Source organism: Phoenix dactylifera, unplaced genomic scaffold (genome assembly GCF_009389715.1).
Source record: "Phoenix dactylifera cultivar Barhee BC4 unplaced genomic scaffold, palm_55x_up_171113_PBpolish2nd_filt_p 001382F, whole genome shotgun sequence".
Lineage (NCBI taxonomy): Eukaryota > Viridiplantae > Streptophyta > Magnoliopsida > Arecales > Arecaceae > Phoenix > Phoenix dactylifera.
Genome location: NW_024068705.1, coordinates 85,098 through 102,966, shown reverse-complemented (window position 1 = coordinate 102,966; position 17,869 = coordinate 85,098). Strand labels below are relative to the sequence as shown.

The window sequence follows — 17,869 nt, the reverse complement described above, 5'->3', positions numbered from 1 at the left end:
AGCAATATTCCATTTGACAAACTATGAAATATGAAGAGCAATTTACAGAACAGGAATTTCATACTTTAAATATAAAGCAGGTAAGCATTTATGCATTTATTGCTATGGTGTTAGATAAGATAATTTCAGAGTCTTTTAAAATGATTATTACACTGATACCACACTAACCAACAGGAAAAAAACAGCAACGGAAGTGCATAGATGCACAACTTTGTTACCACAATAAATGCATGCAAACATGCCAGGACACACATAAAATCACACATGCATGCCAAAGCATGAGTTTCAATGGATCAATTTGGTTGCTACCAAAGAAAACTAACTATGTACCAAAAAAATAATCAGCTCCTTATCTACCTGATTATTTGCTAAATCCTTTGGCCCAATTTCGAGTCTCAATGGAACACCTTTCATTTCCCAGTGAGAGTACTTCCAACCAGGTGAATAATTATCTCTTAAGTCCACCTCAGCTCTGAAACCTGCTTTACATAGTGTATCAACTGTCGATGTGCAGGCATCAAAGATGGCCTGTGCATCAGCATCCTTATATGGTACAGGAATCACAATAACTTGGACCGCTGCTACTTTAGGTGGCAGAACCAAGCCTTTGTCATCTCCATGAACCATCACCATCACCCCTATCTGCAAAAGCAGTGCATCTTAGACATGGTATATGGTTTCCTTTCATTCTTAAAGTACAGATAGCAATGATCCCATCACTTCATATTCCTTAAACAGGAAGAAAAACAAATTTACTACTGACAAATAAACAAGTTTTAGGCATGCAGAACTTCAAAGGAAAATATTAGACCAAAGTTTTTTTAACAAAAACATCGGAAGGATCACATAAAGAGGACACTCTACAGACTACAACACAAAATAAGATTTTTACAGTAGAAATCATTTTCCAATTTTCCAATAGAAAGAAGAAAGATGTTACAATGCATTCTAAGTTAAGAGCATAATCTAAAATGGATCTAAAAATAAAACATATACCTAACACAACATGTTCCTTAACATTCTTCAGACACTGGGTAACAGGACATGATTATTCATTCATGCATAGCTAAATGATGAATATTTAAAGAACTTAAAAGCTTTAGAGTTTTGAGTGCTATTAAAATAAATATGCTTATTTTTGCTTCTAATTCCAACCATGCTTTCCAAGGCTTGTAACATGAAACAAAGGAACATGTTCTAGCTTTTGTACTTCTTCATCGTGGGTGCCTTGATGAGATGATCATTTTGGATTTGTTAGAAGCACTAGTTGGTTTGCCTATGCCAAACAACTTAGACCCAGGGGAAAAATTAGATTGCCTTAAAAAAGAAACACTCTAATGTTAACAAGTAGCAGAAAGGCCTTTCATTTAATACCTAATGTCCACACTCTAGCCTTTTTAGCAAGATGACAAATTGAAGGCTTTGCAAACTCCGCAACTTGAGGTAAGACAACAACTATACATGATATTGTAGTGCTTGTGTTATATTCTATTTTATGCTTAGTTTTAAGGTCCACCAAACTAGTGGGGGACAGGGTCAGTTCACCTATTTTTTTCGAAACTGGTCCCGAACCGATAGGAACCGACCGAAACTGATCACGAATTGCCCGGCTTAGTCTGAACTCTGAACCAAGTGGTTTCATGTGGAACCGGTGCGAACCGTCCGCCGAACCAGTTCCGAACCGGTCCCCCTCTCTTTCTTTGGTTTTAAAGGCTGGTTGGGAAGGCCAGAGAAGCTTCTCAGACCTTTCCAACCTATCAGAATACCCTCCCTTTTTCCACAGCAAAAAATACGCTGATTCGGAAGGATTGAAGAAGGATCCAACCCTAAATAAGGTATATCCCATTTTCTCTCTTTTTTTTAAACGCCCAAAAATATCTTAAAAATTGCAAAATAAGAAAAGATCATGCCAAATTTTTTTATTTTATCTTCATTTTATGATATGTTGTAGATTATGGATGATCTACATGATGACATATAATTTTTAATTTTTAGATGATATAATTTTTAAAAATTAAAAATATATTTTTGGATTAAAATAAAATAGTAAACAATAATTCAAAAAAAATAAAATCAAAAGCATATTTAGGGGCATGCAAGCTACTCTTCTGCTAAATTTGATGTCTTTTTATTCAAGTTTTAATGCAATCATACGCATAGTGGCCTAGGCCTAAATTTGAAAAAAAATTGAGAAATAAGTAGCCTTTGATGCATGCCGACGGACCTTAAAAAAATATGTAGCATCCATTGTAGGGATCTACATGGATCTGAACTCAAATTAATTTTTTAAAAAATTTATATTTAAAAATTATTTTTATTTAAAAATAATTAAAAATATATAATTAATACCAAAAATTATGAAAAATTAGTAGTACATAATACATATTTCAGAAGTATTTTTTGAATTTATGGTGTTTAAAATATTTTTTAATTTAAAATTATTAAAAATTTATTAATAAAAAATAAAAAATAGTACTATGCGTTAGATAAATCAAATATATTTTCTTAAGTAAAATATATTATTTTAATCATAATAAAAAAAAATTAAATAATTGATAAACTGACGTACTTGATAAACTTGAAAGGATGAACCATCAAGAAAAAAGGAGCCAGAGCGTGATATTGGTTGGAATAATGGGCAAATGCTCTCAGTCGGCACCATTGAAAATGCAACTGATACAACACAGAGTTCAAGAGAGGAGGGGTAACTAGGCTGAAGCAAGTGATTACCCCGACGTATCTATATGCCAGAAATGCACACAAGAGGCTCGGTAGCTGATGAAGACGCACTCGCCAATTTCAAAGCAACAAAAGAGAGGATTTCCAAGAAGGCGGAGGTGGATTGTCGAACTGCAGAGCCATCTTCCTATCACTCTAGGGAGTCAAAGGCATCTGCTCCAGATGACGAGGAAGCACAAATTCAGTCTGCCATTCAGACGAGCCTGGATGATTAACGGCAGCAGGATGAGGTAACCAGGCATAGGTCTCGATTTGTCCCATATACTACGAGTTGGGCTCCGGTCCTAAGCAGCGAGGAAGATCCAGAGTTTAAGAGGACCTCTTCAATTAGAGAGGTCATATTGCATCTATGCTGGAGTTTTTGGTAGCAGAAAGAAGTCCTCCAAGAAGATTCTACCAGGATCTACCATCAATGATTTAGATCCACATGCCTTTTCCAGCAATGATTCGAAGCAACAGGGAGTTGACACAATGCTAAAGAAGGATATGTGGCGAGCTATTGGATCCTGAGTCCACTTTAACCATATCCTAACGAATGTGGTAGATAATACGTACTATAGGTCTGTGATTTCCTCCATACAGGTTGTCGGTCATGGTGTAAATCCTCCAAGACTAAAGAACACCTACAGTGGGGTTCTCGCCAATAATGAGCTAGAGAAATTGATTGCCTCATACAAGAGCAAGTAACCCACATATGAATTGAAGGTGATGTATAATGGTTGGACCGATCAAACCAGACAGAGCATTATCAACTTCTTGATATATTGTGATACAAAGACTTTTTTCCTCCATAAGTCGATTGATGCTTCTGATCATATGCAGGACGCCATATACATTCTCAGATTAATGGAGGAGGTAATTGATCAGGTAGGAAAGAATGTCGTGTAGCTCATCAATGATAATGGGCCACAATATAAGACCACCAAAGATATTTGATGGAATTGCAACCACATTTTCTAGAGCCAATATGGTGCACATTGGATCAACCTCATGTTGATAGATATTGTGAAGATTCATAAGGTACAACAGACAGTGGAGACAGCCCAAACCATCACCAGATATATTTATAACCACATGGGTCTTATCACTAATACCATCACCAGATATATTTATAACCATACACGGGTCCAATCACTGATGAGGAGGTATGTAGGGGGAGAAATCTTGAGACCAGTAGTGACATAGTTTGCTACCAACTACGTTGCACTAAAAAGCCTTCCTAAGATAAAAGTAGCCCCACGTCAGATATTTGTCAGTCTCGAGTAGCAGAAAAGTGGATTTGCGAGAGCTAGCAATGAAGGCAGCATTGTCGAGACTTGGTGATGAGGCAAATATTCTGGTAGCGGGCCGAGAAGATAATGAAGGCTATCAAACTATTATACGAGTACTTCAAGTCGTAGACAGCGAGAGGTACCCCCAGATGGAATTCTTGTATCATATGATGGAGAGAGTAAAGATTCATATCAAGGAGGCAGATCCAACGTATTTCCAAGAGTACATCAACATCATTGAGCAGCGGTGGAACTACCAAATAGGTAGAAACTTGCATCTAGCAGGTAAGTAAAAGTATTGAAAATTAGACTACTTTTGTACTTGTATAATTTTACTAAAATAATTACGAACTCTATTTGCAGCATACTACCTAAACTTGAGGTTTCAGTACACCGTACCAACTACGGCAATAAGGGTATTTGATAATGCATAACAAAAAGCATTAAACTTAATACACATTGCTTTATAAAAATCAACATGCAAAGAATAGAAGAATAACTGAGCAATTTACAGTTGTTAGCCCATGCTCGATTAGTATACTAATAAATGGCCGAAACTTTCACCTCTGCACACCGCAAGAAGACTACAAAACTTCTTCCATATCTTTCTCTCCAAGATACTCCTTCCATTTACAATGAGCGTGTCATTTAAATGAAAGAGAATAAGAAAATTCTATATAATATCGGCTGTTCCATGTGGTCCCTACTGGATTGAGAAAAGCTGGGCACAGCCCATAACTGATTCAGTACAGAACAATTTGTCAAAATTACCTTCCTAAAAAAAGCTCAGAAAAGAGGAAAAGAGAAGCCTTAAAAATGCAACAAGAACTTGCCCAATGGATGAATAAGACATAGGCTAACTACCAGTTGCATCCATCATTTATCATCACATGTTCTGTAACTATCAGCGAAGGGAATGTCTGATGAAACTCTTTATAAGAACAAGAATACTTCAGGCTTATTGATTCACAAGTATCCTAATTACTATTGATAGCTTACAAATAACCGCTCAAGAAATTACCGTGCGCGTGCTGTATGCCCAAGAATTCTGCCAGACCATAGCCTTTTCACCTTTCTCATTCTCAAAATTTATCTGGAACATCTTTGCAAAATTTTGACCAAGACAATGTGAGGTGGCACCTTGTATCCCACGACCTGTATTTGGAACAAAAGCCTGGAAAACAGTTGAATAGCTATCGTCATGTTTATGCAGGAAAATAAACAAAAAATAGCATGCAACAGTCACAACTGTTTTAACTTTTTGAATACCTCAACACTTGTAGTATATAAACCGCCAGCAAATTTTTCTAGCTCACTTTTCTTTCCCTTGATAACTGGAATTGCAAGCAATTCTTCATATATCCTTCGATATAATTCCAAAATTTCAAGAACCTGAAACCAGGTGATGTGAAACAATCACAAAAACAATGCAATCATCATATTTAAGCATTAAATTCATGACCAGCTAAAAACATAAGAAAATAATGTGGACTACAGAATAAATACAATGGCACCAGATGTAACTTATAAAATGAAGAAGGGCTCATGCAATGTTCAGCAAAGGAAGCTTTCAACTGCTACCAAAAATGGCCAGTTTCCTTCTGAAAAGTATTAACGTCTTTATTATTTAATATATATAAGTGCTGAAGGACTGGAAAGTACAAAGGTATTTTCTCTTAAAGGTATCAGATCTCTGACAACTTGTGCCATATGGAAAATCTGATAATTACCATCTCATATGTCCCGTGACATTCAAGTAAATTTGCAGTACAGTCATAACAAAAAGATAACAGAATGGACTGCAGGGTAAATTCATGGGTGTATTACCTTCTATGGACATATTCCCTTGCATTATTGGTTCGCATGTGTTCATGGAATTTTAACTGGTATTTGTTCATTCGTGACTAATAAATGAGGCTGAAAACAATGAATAGATAATCAATTACTCCAAGCTCTGCCTTCAGAATACCATTGGGACAAGGAAGAGCTTTTGAGAGCACTTAGGTGGAGGACAGGCCGAGCGTCAACACAAGAACAACCCATCCAACAAACAACCCAAATCTAACCTGAAATAACCATACAATGAGCCCTGCCACCAAAACTACCTCCAAAATTTGCAACCCAAACACTCTGGGTTGGGTTCGTGATGCAGGGCAGTAGTACTATAAAAGATCCAAAAGTCCATGTTTTATCAAAGAGTTTTAGTTATGTTTTGAAAGTCTTTAATGTCAAGTTGCTGTAATATTACTGTAGCTGAAGTGTTCATCAGTATAATTCATGATACTGGAGCAGAAACTTCTTAGGGACTTTTTTGTCTTTTATATTTTTCCTTCTCATGTTTTAACTGATGGCTCGGATATGTCTTCAGTTCAAAGGTCAAGATTTAAAATTGTTGGGTTTTGAGTCTATGTATAGGTTGTCATCCTCTTTTTTGAGAGATGGGTTTCAAGGTGATTTCATTGAAAGAAGGAACATAAACCAAGGTATCTTCCCGCCCTTTATTATTTCTTCTTCTTTCCTCTGATTCTTCTATCTTTATTGCTGTTCTATTTTCCCTATCATTCCATGTTCCTACTGTTTATTTTCTGCAGTTGATTACTGATTTTAGATCTGATTATGCTCGGACATATAATCAATTTATTTTGCACTACTATGATCCTATAAGACCGCTAGAAAGTGGTCATCCATTATTAACCCTAAAAGGGAAAAAAAACACTTCACAAACCTTATCCCTATTCATCAACCCCTAAAACCTATTCTTCCAAGACTCTAATCCTTCACTTCTTGGTCCACCATCTCACATAAACCGTCCCAATGACAGAAGCAAAAGCAGGTCTTTTTTTTAAGTCTATAAAACAATGTTGTCTAGTCAATGGACTGCTGGAAACAAGTCATTAAGGTTGCATCTCCCTCCATCATGCTCACATTAGTTATCATGGAAAAGCCTCCGTACTATAAAAAGTAGAGATTAATCAATATGAAATCAATATGTCAAAGAATTCAAGAGCCATAGTGTAGGTATAAAACGACCATTAGAAGGCATGTCATTCTAGCTAGCATATTTGTTCTAGTGAAAAGAGTAGAAAAGACAAGGCAAGTCCAAGTTTTGGTTTAATCTACTCAATCAAACCAATTATATTGAAAAAAATAAATAACACAGCCACATTAAAAACAAGCATACAAGATGGAACAAGAGCTCCTAGAAAATCATTTCCCATGCCCCTAGGTGAATGGACTCATAGAAATGGTAAAGTTATTTGCTCTGCACCTAAGTATTATAATCTAAACTTAAATAAATTAATTAATTTACTAATGGGGGGGAGAGTTTGAGTTGGGGAAGGGAGGTTTAAATTTTAAAAAATGTGAAGTTTCAGAATGCTTCTTTCAATTAACAGAAAGGCAATATTCCAAAAGGTGTGCAAATGGGAAAAAACACTCATAAATCCCTAAAATCCATCTTTCCAAAATACTAATCCTTCACTTCTAGGTACACCGTCTCACACAAACAGTCCTAACCACAGAAGCAAACTCTCTGCTTAAGTCTAATAGGACAGCATCTAGTTGATGGTCAGTCCTCTACTTACCTAAGTAGGGGACGAGGGCTCCTTCCCTCCACTTCACCTCCGGATCTACTGGGAACATGTCATTAAGGATGCATCTCCTTTGTGTCTCCAGCTTATCATGCTAATGCTTTTGTTATCAAGGAAAAGCCTCCATACTATCAAAAGTAAAGATTAATCATTATGAAAGCAACATGTCAAAGAACTCAAGAGCCATGGTGTAGCGATGCATCAACCATTAAAAGGCACGTAATTCTAGCTAGCGTATTTGTTCTAGTGAAAAGTGCACAAAAGACAAGGCAAGTCCAACTTTTGTGTTTAATCTAATTAATCAAATCAATTATACTGAAAATTTTTAAATAACGTAACCAATTTTGCTTTAAAAAAAGGCATGAGATGGAACAAGAGTTCCTAGAAAATCATTTCCCATGCCCTAGGTGAATGGACCCGCAGAAATGGTAAAGTTATTTTGCTTTACACCTAAATATTACAATCTAAAATTAAATAAATAAATAATTTTACTAATAGAAGAGAGAAAAGAGTTTGACTTGGGGAAGAGAAGCTTAAAAAATGCAAAGTTTCAAAATGCGTCTTCCAAACTTAACAGAAAGGCCATATTCCTAAAGGAGCTGAGTTAAGGACTCTTTGGTTTTCATGATAATTCTTACTTTTTAAAGTGGTGTAATAAAAAACATTTTAGGAGACACATTAGTTCTAAAATATCTCAAGATACAAATTTGAAGCACATGTCTATCCTTGTGACAGCACCATACTTGGATTTCATTTTGCAAATAACTAGTAATGGAAAATATAAGGATAGGACAATGAGCATCCATGTGCATAAAAAAAAGGTAGATTGCATATCTCAGCGACTAGGGCTTAAAAAATTAAAGATACAAAACCTGATAAATTAACAACATATCAACAGTCACACCCCCAGCCCTATTGCGCACAAACCAGGCATGTGAAAAACAGCCATATATCCCATAAAGCTCAGCCCCAAAAGACATGCGAGGCCTTGTACCAGTAATTCACATATGTAGGAATAATACCAATAAAAAAATTTATCTGCTAAATTCCTAGAACAATGGCTAGTGGTAAAACATCAAAGCATCTAAAAATCCACATAACAATATTTAAAAGATACACTCGAAAGCCTCAATTCAACAAACTCCACAACTAAGAAAAATCCTTGAAAACTACCAATATCATCTATCCACTCAACTGTGTCCACAAGACCACACAAAGAGTCCAACACAACTAAAAAATAACCAAAAACAGCATAATGGGTTCCAAGCCTCCACCTTTCACTTGCACAACCCGTAACCAAATGTCTAAAAGCTAGTTATTCTTAGAATCTGAGAAATGGAAAGAGAGAATAGTGAGTAGCTAGTAAGGCACCTATCACCACCACTAGCTGGATCATGCATGGGTAGAAAAAAAATAAATAAATAATGATTTCATGGAATCCATCAGAAGGTAATTTGTGAAACATCTAAAAAAAATATTTATATAAGAAATAACAGAATTGCTATAATCAACTACTACGTACAATCAATGATTTTTCAAAGGGCCAGACATGCAAATCATTACAGCCATGGCTAGTCCTGTGATAAGGTGCAAAACCATATCATGCACTATGAAGGAGGCCTGAAATTACATTTAGCCCTGTGGCAGGGGCCCTAAAGAAATTGGTTTCTCAGCACAAGCAATACTAACAATCATGGTATGCTGAGACCGGTCCGATTCAAGCGTGGAAAATGGTTCCGGCCCCAAACCGAGCGGTACAAGCCCGGTAACAGGACCGGTTCGCACCGGTACCCGCCCTTGGGGCAGCATGCCTGTGCGCGAGGAAGAGCGTCCGTGCATGGTTCTAGGCGCGATTCCCCTGGGCAGTGCACCCATGCGGGCGTGCTGCCCAACGCACGCCCGCACGCGGGGAAGAGCGCCCACGCGCGATACTGAGTGCAATTCCCCGGGGCAGCGTGCACGCACGGGCGTGTTTAATGCCACAGAGGCATTTAACGCGGCGGGCGCACGCTGCGCGTTGGCTGGTTCAGTAGTGATTCAAACTGGTCCGAACCGGAACCGTACCGGTCTGGTACGCCTACCAGTACCAGTACAGCGTACCTTGCTAACAATTAGCCCTAAAGAAATTGTTTCTTTCAAGCATTCAACACGGGGCTAAATGTGATTTCTAACCTCCATCACATGGTCAAATTTGGTTTCATGCCTTGTCAAGGCTAAGGCATAGTTAATGAGTTGTATGCCCGAACCTTTGGAAAATCATTGGTTGTACTAAATAGTTGATTTTATAACAATTCTGCTGTTTAATTTATAAATTATTCTGTTGAACCTTTGGAAAATCACAGACTGTGCGTAACAGTCAGACTATAACTGTTCAAATGTTTCACAATTTCTTTCTGCTGGATTATGTCAAATGTAATGGCAAGGTTCGACGTACCAACCGTACCGGTGGGCGCCGGTACCGGTTGACCGGTACGGACCGGTACCGAACCGGTACCACTAGTTCGTCTTGATTCACGCATCCAAAAGGTCCAAAAAAATTTGAAGCCAGTACGGGCCGGTATGGTTGGCCAGTACAGGCTGATACAGTTGGCCGGTACCGATTTTTAACACCGAACCGGACCGGTCAGAGCCGGTACCGGTTCGGTACAGGGCGGAACCGGCCGGTACGGGTCGGTTCAGCATTCCTTGGTCAAATCATTATTTATTTAATTGTTTCCTTACCCATGCTTGATCGAGCTAGTTATGGTAGGAGGTATCTTACTAGGATATCTGGCTCACTATTCTTTCTCTTTGTATTTTTCAGATTCTGAGTAACTAGTTTTTGAATGTCCAAATACAGGTTGTATGCATGAAAGGAGTAAACTTGGAGCCCATTATGTTGCTTTTAGTTTTTTTTTACTTATGTTGGACTTTTCTATCCGTGTAATCCTATTGAGAGGATGGATAATATTAAGAATACTTGCTGTGGAAATCTTCTTAGTTGTGGAGTTTTTTGAATTGAGATTTTAAGTGTCTCTTAGATATTGTTATGCAGGTTTTTGGGCTCATGATAAGCACATATCTTTTTCATTTTCACCTGTGTATATCATTATATCACGGATTCCAAGGACTTTCTCAACCAATATACCAGATTATTTTAATTGATTTATTTCAAGTTTCTAATTTTTTGCAAGAAAAGGCATAAAGAACACACCTTTGTGGAACATCAAGAAATGATCTTCAAACAGCAACTAACAATTCAAGCATTAGTGCTTGTCCAAGACTATAAACTAACATACTTGAACAAACACATGATTCTTCATCTATGGCAAGATAAGAAGTAATTGATTTCCACATATTGAAAATACATTATTCCCAATTTCTTTGTACATTACTTTGACACATGATATATTCCTCAACTTTCATTGTCCTACTTGATAAGAGAAGATTAAGTCCATTATTAAGTTTGATGATTCCTAAAGCTTCTGACCAATTATCTTGTCTTATAAAATCGTAATTAAAAAGAAAATAGAAGGAAAAATTTCTTTAATACCTCTTGATCAGCTTCATCTTTTGTCGCAAAAGCTGTATGCCCTTCTTGCCAAAGAAACTCTCGACTCCTACAAATAAATAACATAGAAGTTTAGTTCCTACAACTACATGAATTAAATAGAATTATTCACTGACAGATATGTAGAGAGGAACAGACACATGGTACATAGATCTTGACCCATATAAGAGAGCTAAATTAAACGACAAAAATTACTTATCACATCAAAATCCAACCTTTATAAGTGAATTTTATTAAATGAGATAAATTACTTATCACATCGAGAATCCGAACTTAAATTACAAGACAGATATGCAATCTAAAGAATCTTTCCATCAGTGCGAATCAAAGTTTGAAACGATGAATTTTATCAAACAACGAAGTGCCATATCTTATAGAAGATATGTTAATCTTTTTCATTGATCCATGGTTTTCTTACTGTATTTTCTATCACCCGTCCATGGTTTCTTTAGTATCTTCTTGTTCGCTGCATTTGCCTTTTCAAATTGATAGTTGAGGATTAGGAGGAAGGAGGATTTTGTCAGACATAATGGCTGTTTAGATTGATTTAGAGGGAAAAAAAATACTTTTGCAGCTTTTAAAGAAAAAAGTGTTTTTCATAGAGAATAATTTAACTGGAAATTTTTCAAGAGAAGTGCTTAGATAGTTTGGCGAATGTAGAGAAACAGGTGCTGAGCCAGTATGGTTTGTTCTCAGTATAGACTTGCAGACTACAAATTCCAATCAAGTTAATTTAATCAAGCCTCAAAATATTGGATTCAATCCACTAACAACAAATAGTCAATAATTCAATATAGTTATCGCTGTTCTAAAAAGTGCCCAAGTAGGTGCCAAAGCATCCAACTAGGCACATAATATTTCCTAGGCAACTAAGCAATGATTGTTTAAATCTCGCTGAAGGCAGGATTACTTGGTAGTTAGGATTTCCATCTGTGGGTAGGATTACTTGCTAGGATTTCCTTCCATGGGGAATGATGATTACATGCATCAATCACACCCCTAATGCTCACCCGCTGGAAGGAAAAAAAGGGAAAGAAAAAGGAGTGAACAAAGGAAAACTGAAGGGACAGAATCCCATCCACCCATAACGGGCCTTCTGATGTCCCTTGGACAATCCAGCAAACGGAAGAGAACAGCAAAAGTCAGCTCTCACTCCAGGCACGCACTTGTTCTTTTCCCATTTCCAATTCCCAGTAGTCCAGCAGTTCCCTGTTCTCAATCTCCAGAAGGAAGCATTCTTAGCGATTCCTCATCCACCATCTCCTCCTTTCTTCCTTTTTATTTTTTTTCTTCTGCTAAATACCTCCTGCAGATCTCTTCTTTGTCGTCCATGTTCTCATTGTTTCTTTGTTTTCGTACTACAGTATTACTTCTGCTACTGCCCCGCAGGCCTACACCAAGTTGGAGAGTGATTAGTGATTGACATTTGCAAAATGATTCAATTTCTTTAGATGCCTGTATTATTGTCAGCATTATGACATTTTGTTGTCCAAATGTTTTACTAATGTTTAGTTCTGATGAAATTTGTGATTTTTCAACTTGTCTAATTAGGAAATATATATTTGATGATGGAACTATTCTGCAAAGTGGTTTATACAAAAGATACAATAATATGTACAAGCTCATGTGCACATATGTAAGCTTAGGGATGCATATTTGAAGCATTGAAGGGCTTTCCTCCCTAGGAGGCCACCTAATCACCTAGGCCATGTCTAGGCCATAAGTTGGGGTCCATCGACTAGCTTCACTCAGTCCTTTTCACAACCTTGCAGGTTATGAAATCTAAGTTGTCCCTATAGAATTAAAACCCAAATCAAGCCTAAGATAGACTTGCCTCGGTCGGAGTTAGATACATGAGTGATTACAGGTCATCTCCTGAATCTTTATCCAATTTAGTTCATGTCTACTTCATGCCAGTAACCTAACCCAACTAGGCAAGTTGATGCATATATTCCTTCCTATGAACTTAATCGCATTTGCTTGCTCCCACAACTCACTAAAATGCGCTTTGCACTATATGTGCTTGCGAGAATCTAAACGTGAAAAGCATTTCTCTTAGAAGTTAGAAGCACTTCTATGCATGGTATGTCGTATCATACCGAACCGGACAATACTAAGCGTACCATACCATGGCATACCAGCACTCGGTACGCCAAAAAAACTGCATACCATACCATACCGACACTATGTTAGTGTAGCACCGGTACGGGGTCCGGTACCGAGACGGCAAACCCTTGCTTCTATGTGAAAGATTCCAGAAAAGCTCTTTTAGAAAAGCAGAATCAACATCAAACAATACCAGAATCTTCTGTTTTGAAGCATTAGAAACAGAAATGCTTTATAAAAACCATCTAAAAGAACAATAATACAAATCAGCATATAAAAATTCTGCTCCTGAACTCAAGAATATTCAAAATTAATGGCTTGTTGCAGGTTGAAACCTTTAATAGGATATCCAAAATATATAACCCAAGTTAATGAATGTGAAATTGCAAGAATATCTGCAGCTTTACTATCCTTAAAAACAAAATAGAAATTTTTAAGTAATGTAAGATAAAAAGAAAAATAAACCATTCAATTGCCAACAATCCTGCTGCCACCTAATTGGCGCGTGCAGCACATAAACCAGGAACAAAAAGGAAGAGAACATAACATCAAAACCTGAAAACATCTGATAATGTTTTATTATATTAAAAGAAAAGGCATCTAAGTACACATGGAAAAGTATTTGAAGGGCCAAGAAACTCAAAAATCATAGAAGTTGGCTTACTGATTGTTGCTAATGAATTCAAGAATGTTTTGTTAGCATGTAGTAGAAAACAATATTTGACCTGATGTGTAAAGCCAAGATTACAAGATGAAATCATGTCGAGTACACTGTAAATTGTGACGAACAGCCAACCACATTAATAGAAAGATAACACAGATATCTGACTCATTGTCTAAAATCTAAACTGAATCAGGATACTCAATTCTGACTTCAGACACAACATCAATCAGCATTTAACAAAGACATTTAGGCTGCTATCTGCAAAACTGGTATAAACCATCGAAAATACTTTATAAAATGCTTTAAAATTAAAATCAGCAATCATCTGAAAAAAAAAGAGGAGGATGTTAAGTAGCTTGTAGTTTGAAGTCTAATTTGAAAGCTGGAGTCAACAGGTTTTCTCCGCCTTTGCTGAGCAGCTGGGCACTCTATTCAACATTCAGTAGGCATTTCCATAATCCTGCAAATCAGGCCCAAGCTCACCAACTTGGCCTATCACTAGTCAACCGCCTGCCACTTTGGTGAATTGATTTATAACTTACAGTATCTTGTTGCCCCTTTCTCCCTACTCCCACAAAATCCTCCAGCCCACTTTCCTTTACACCCATGTTGAGACCTCCACAACTAAAGGCTCAACAAATTGTTGCCACTTGAGCCCCAAATGGTGCCAATTGAAGAGATTGTAAATTTGTAGGCTAAACTTGATCAAAGAACTGCATGTTTTTTAAATGTGTGGATCCACATTAACCTTGGTTTTTGCCTATGGTGATCGGTTATTTTGCCAATAGTTTGGGAAACCAAAATAACAAAGGAATTTGGTTTGATTTGGGTCAAAGTTTCAAATAGCAGCTACCATAGCATTACAACATTTGTTATAATGGTTTTGAAGGCATCCTGATACATTATATAATATCAATTATAAAAATTTAAAGTTAATTCATATTAGTCAATAAATTGAGTGCAACCTAACTCCATTTTCATTTGAGTCAGATTGAATCAGGTTTAAGATATATCTTATCATTCCACCTGATTTTCAAATCAAATAGGATCAACAATGATCCAAAAAATGAAAACACAAGAAACATATACAAATTGGTTTCATAAACAAAATATGAAAAAGAATAACAATTAAACATGTAGACATTATTAACAATCTCCAAGTATATTCTAATATATAATGCCAACTCTCCTAATGTGCTTGTGTGTGAGGTGTATCCAACCGTCCGCCTTCCCTCTCTTCATATCGATATTTGCATTTCTCCTTCCCATACCCCTCCCATATATCACCTGCTGCCCTGCCTCAACCCGTTCATTTCCCATCCTGCATGAACCCACTAGCAGGGTAGCTGAAGTCCATTAAAGCTTGTGATTACTAGCCATGAGGTTCAAACCTCTCATCTAGCATTCATTATTTAACCGGATCGATCTTACCTTTCAAAAAAAAAAAAGAAAAAAAAAACACACACACACACACGCACACGCACCTCACATGGTACGTTCTAGGTTGATTTGATTGATGGCAGCATATAAATTGTAATAAAAATCAAAATTGAAGATTAATAACATAAAAGTTACTACTAAAAGCAAATAGAAATATCTCAAATTCAAGGATGGTTATGAAAAGTATAGTGCATTAGTTTCAGGTCAATTTAGGTGTTGGGGAACTTGGTGATCCATATCCAACACATTTGGCAACAAGTAATATTTTTTAGTACAAGCCTAATCCTAATTTTAGTTTTGATAAGACCATATAAATTTCGGGTATGTTCTCAATCGGAAAAGGGTCATGAACACAATTTAGATGAACAGCCATAACAGATTGGTCTGCCTCATATGGACAAACAAATACGATCCTAGCATCCTCATTTGCTACTTTCCCAGTAGAAGTGGGTTTTATCCATTCATCCATTGCTATACAAGGAATAAATGGTGAAGCAAGTAAAATAAAATAGATGTTCAATTTAAAATATTACATGCTCCATTGCCCCGCCCTTGGCTTGTCGCTAGATGCTTGACTAGAGATTCACTTACACCTTGTTATGTTGTTGTATCAAATGAGACTTTGAAAAGAGTTATACTTACAGCCTTTCCATTGTGGCCATGATTTGCCAAATCAAGTAGTTGAATAATCCACACCATAAATAAAAAAACAATATTTAAAAAATTCCATTCTCCAAACCAACTTAGAGAACCCAATAATACCATGATCTTTTAATTATTATCTGTACCTTCCTATTAAAATAATCAGTCCCAGATATTCCAATTTAAAAACTTAAAATGATAGCGTAGAAATAATGTTGTTGCTTTCTGAACATATTATTCACCAAATTGTTTTAATAGCTAGCAAAGATGTTTGAATTTTTAAAACATACTGTTTTATTTGGATGAGCTATTAATATTATATAACAAACATTAATTCACTAAACATCAACCACTACAACAAATTAAGAGCTACACAACTGTTGTCGTTTAAGCTTCCATCAGTAATATTATTTAATATAGTGGGATGTTTTTGAAACCATTGTAACAACTGTTACAATGTCCATGGCAATTATTTTAAACCTAGACACAGATTAATCCAAGTACCATTTCATCCTTGGCCTCCTATCTTGGCCTCCTAAAATATAGGTAAATCACTATAGACGAAAGCTAAGGTTGATGTGAGTAGATCACATTAAAAAAATATCAATCAAGTTTAGCACAAAGCCTCTCCAAATGGCATGATTCAGGGTTTACATGCAACAATCCAACTACTCGTTAGAAAGAGGGGGGGGGGGGGGGGGGTGGAGAAAGGAGTCGGTGAGGAGTTCGGACCTTGGGAGAGGAGGGGACAGAAGATATCCGGAGGTGCAAAACAGCTCACCAAGGCAACAGACGCTCAAGTTATAATGGTGGATCTGGATTGCCAGTGCAATGTACATAACCATTGAAGTAGCTACAAAATGCTAAATAGGGTGGCCCACTGGTTAGCATAGGTGAACAAAAACCTGTTGAACCAGCAGCTTTTATATTAGGCAGTAGATGACATTTGGGGGTTTTTAGGGGATGGGAATGAGATAAATAAAATGCATAAGTCATTAAGGGCGCCGTACTGGAGGAGGATCAAGTCTTCTCTCAGAAAGGGTTTCATTGGTAGGTGAGCAACATTATATCTTCTAGTTGTTACTTGCTGCAATCCAAACTCCAAAATCTCCTTGTCAGCAATAAATTCAATCTCACATAACCAGCTACACATTTTGCTTTAAAACACATGATTTACATATCTATAGATAATAAGTTAACAAACCATGAGCTGTTGTTCAAAAAATTATTATTTTTTAATCTTCTCTCTATTTCCTGCTTTCATTCTAGACAATCTATATGACTCCCAGTGGGTGCTTGTAAGGCTTAAGGTGTTCATTTCTAGTAAGATTACATGGTCTTAGTTCGAAGAATATAACTGTAAATGATTTTAGTTCTAAAGATAAATGAAATTGAACTAGCAACCAAATCTGGCAACAAGTACTCTCATTTTTAAAATACTAACAATAACATCTGATCTCAAAGGGCTTCTAAGCACCAAAAAGAAACAGGGAGGGCCACGCTCTTTCCGGAGCAGCCCAATGCCTATGTGCAACTCAAGAATGAAACTCCAGATATGCAATGTAGAGTCAACATGTGATGCAACTAAGCTTCAACAATGATTTTAATAATGAAAAGAATAATGAAAATGATATCATATAATCACTTTGTACTGCTTACCTGAACAAGTAATTGACCCCACCTCAAAGTCTGGCATACAAAATTATCCATTCTCATAATACTCATTATGTGCTTCCAAATATTTCTGCTCTAGATATATGTTGGATGAAACTTTTGAATAGCTATCACAAACATTTATGAAATTGTTCTTGTAGATAATTGTTAGCATGGTTTTGTCTGTACATGACATACTGACTTGTATCAGTAG

At 36.6% G+C, this 17,869-nt stretch overlaps 1 protein-coding gene across 4 annotated transcripts in view; it reads right to left on the bottom strand.

Moving 5' to 3' along the window:
• Window positions 1-303: 303 nt before the first annotated feature.
• Window positions 304-17,869, bottom strand: part of LOC103698899 (proline--tRNA ligase, cytoplasmic-like) — a 30,507-nt gene continuing 12,941 nt past the window's right edge. For all 4 annotated transcript variants that reach the window (XM_039122155.1, XM_039122154.1, XM_039122152.1 and 1 more), the window contains exons 7-10: window positions 11,133-11,199; window positions 5,280-5,402; window positions 5,032-5,184; window positions 304-642 (exon numbers count right to left, since the gene is read on the bottom strand). In XM_039122155.1, the coding sequence (XP_038978083.1) occupies window positions 319-642; window positions 5,032-5,184; window positions 5,280-5,402; window positions 11,133-11,199 (667 nt within the window). In that variant the 3' untranslated portion in view covers window positions 304-318. The remainder of the gene's footprint in view (window positions 643-5,031; window positions 5,185-5,279; window positions 5,403-11,132; window positions 11,200-17,869) is intronic.